Raw genomic sequence first — 2450 nt, forward strand, 5'->3', positions numbered from 1 at the left:
GCTCCCGGCCACCGCGCCGTCGGCCCCGTGCAGGCCGTGCTCAACACGAAGCAGGCGGCGGCGTGCTCCTGGAGCAGCTCCCGGCCACCGCGCCGGGAAGCAAGCTGCGCAGCTGTTGTTTCGAGCGGTGGACCTAGGATGCAGCAGGTGCAAGCAGGACGTGGTCGCTGCTGAGACGTTGACAAATATGCTGCAAATATGCTGCACACCCTGGCTGTACAACATATACAGCCAAGCTAACTTTCCCTCCCGTCCGCAAGCGCGACGGGGCCCGGGCCTAGCTGGCACTAGCGCCGCGCTACATAGGCAGCCCAACTGTCTTCCTCTTTCCCCTCCTACTGTGAGACTCACCTGGTCGACGCTGGAGCCTGGTTCCTTCAGTTTCTGCACAGCTGTTGTTGTGAGGGGTGCGACTTTGGTTGTGGTGGTGTGTGCAGCAGAACGTGGTCGCTGAAATTGGATTAACGTTAAGGAGGTAATCGGTGCGCTTCGAGCCCCCGCGTGGGGCCCCCGCGGGGGCCCTGCATCACACATGGAATGAGTACAATAGAATGATCGGGCTATTTCTTTTTTTATTCAGATTCCTCCACAGTGTACTCTATTGTTAAGGTTCGTTGGCAGGCTCTGCACTCCATCGGTATCACAGATGTCGCCGTGTACTGCACCTCTTCGAATTCGAAAAATGATGATCCTCCCGTAAACATTTCAAAGAACAGGATTCTGCCTGCAAATTGCAAGGTGTTTGAGAGAGAGAGAGCAGGTGCAGTGTGCAATTGGCACATTAATTTTCGAAACGTACCGTTGTCAGATAACGCCTGTCGTAAGCATGGCTTCTCCATGCAATAGTGCACCAAGTTGCACTCGGGATCAGGGGTGACCACAAGTGCCGACTCGAATGTCCAGCGCCTGATGCCGGACACTCTCTGGTTAAGAGCGACTGGCGGTCCATTGTCCACAATTCCCTGCCATATACGCTCATTGCATACATGGCAGTTGGGCACAGTTCTTTCGCATTCGTCGTCTCCCATTCTCCCGGTTATTCGCACAGTAGACACTAGGACCGCTATACACACACACACACACTACAATTAGACGCTGCACTTCACTGCACAGATAACACACGCCGTAACACTCACCTGCCGGGTTAAAAATCATCTGTGAAAGACACTCTTTGCCCTCTGCATATGCATGGCAGTAAGCGATGTGCGGATTGGGATGCCGAAATAACACTCGCCACGCGTACACTTCCCACTGGAGTGTCAAAGTCTCCGTGACTCGCGACTCCGTTGCACTGCAGTCGCTGGACATGGTGGTGAGCTGTGTGCTGACTGGACTGGAGTCTGCGAGGAACTGATGCTCGGTGTGCTCGGTGTGCTATTTCGCTTGTGTATGTGGGCCCTTTTCGCACTGAGCGGGCGGGAGGGAGGAAGCGCCGTGTGTGTGTGTGTGTGTGGTGGGCTAATTTTGCATACTATTGAACGTCTAAAGCGAACTCATTACGCACTATTTGCACTTGGGCCCGCGGTACGCCGCAGGTTACGAACCTGAGTGGGTGGCGGGCCGGGAGATGAATGTGCGTATTTAGCGCACTGCGGCTATACACACGTGTTCTTTGTCGCGGTGCAAATCTCATACAGCCGGCCTGAGCCCGCCAGCCTTTCGCCCGCGGTTCCAGCCGGCGGGCATCTTACAAAACGGTCGCGGCCGCCCGCGCCACACGGCCACCCAAGCGGTGTCAGAAGATGAATGTGTCTGTTTTGCGCACTGGCTGCTATTTGCACGCATTCTTTGTTGCGCGGCAAATCCCTTGCAGCCGGCTTGAGCCTGCGAGCCGCTGGTCCAGGTTTGATTCAAACTTTCGGCCGCGGTTCCAGCAGGCGCTTGCGTAACGCTTGGGACCGCCCCGGAAGGACTTGGACACGGGAGACGGGAGATGTGCCGTGCACTGGCAAGAGGCATTTGCAAGCGTTTTTGCTGCACATCTCTCGCAGCCAGCCTGAGCCCGCTGGTCCGGGCCCGGGCCCCCCGGGCCCTCCCGCCGCAACGACTCCAGCCGGCGGGCAACGCTCCGTGGCCGTGACCCGCGCAGGACCTTGACACCACTGCTTCCGAGCGGTTGGGTGATGGGTGGGGGGCCATGGATGATTGTGCAGTTCGCGAAACATGTCTTTTTTGGCAGTGTAGCTATTCCTTGTCTTACCAGGTTAGTTAGTGTCTCGCGAAGGACCTTGGCACTGCTTCCGAGTGGTTGGGTGATGGGTGGGGGGGCCATGGATGATTGTGCAATTCGCGAAACATGTCTTTTTTGGCAGTGTATAGCTATTCTTGTTTTAAACCCCGTTGTTTTCCACTACTGACCCAGCGGGGGGCACGTGGCCCCACGTGGCCCCTCTAGGCAGCGGGCACCGGGAGCAGAGGTAGCAAAGTGGGTTTCCCCTGCAGGGCGTCGC

At 57.1% G+C, this 2450-nt stretch overlaps 1 protein-coding gene across 1 annotated transcript; it reads right to left on the reverse strand.

The window, feature by feature from the left end:
• Positions 1-572: 572 nt before the first annotated feature.
• On the reverse strand, positions 573-1383 carry LOC127751991 (uncharacterized). The gene is made up of 3 exons (XM_052276389.1): positions 1137-1383; positions 800-1063; positions 573-724 (listed from the first exon to the last, which is right to left on the reverse strand). The coding sequence occupies exons 1-3, from the start codon at positions 1306-1308 to the stop codon at positions 573-575; spliced, it is 588 nt and encodes a 195-aa protein (XP_052132349.1). The 5' UTR covers positions 1309-1383.
• Positions 1384-2450: the final 1067 nt, after the last annotated feature.

This window comes from Frankliniella occidentalis, unplaced genomic scaffold (assembly GCF_000697945.3).
Source record: "Frankliniella occidentalis isolate FOCC.00 unplaced genomic scaffold, Focc_3.1 Scaffold2769, whole genome shotgun sequence".
In the NCBI taxonomy this organism is placed as follows: domain Eukaryota; kingdom Metazoa; phylum Arthropoda; class Insecta; order Thysanoptera; family Thripidae; genus Frankliniella; species Frankliniella occidentalis.

Bases quoted from the DNA above. Each gene is read 5' to 3' on its own strand.
- LOC127751991 (XM_052276389.1), bottom strand. From the start codon at position 1,308: ATGTCCAGCGACTGCAGTGCAACGGAGTCGCGAGTCACGGAGACTTTG. The intron at 1,064-1,136 runs GTGAGTGTTACG...GTGTGTGTATAG, and splicing joins GATGATTTTTAACCCGGCAG to CGGTCCTAGTGTCTACTGTG. The intron at 725-799 runs GTACGTTTCGAA...TGCAATTTGCAG, and splicing joins ACAGGCGTTATCTGACAACG to GCAGAATCCTGTTCTTTGAA.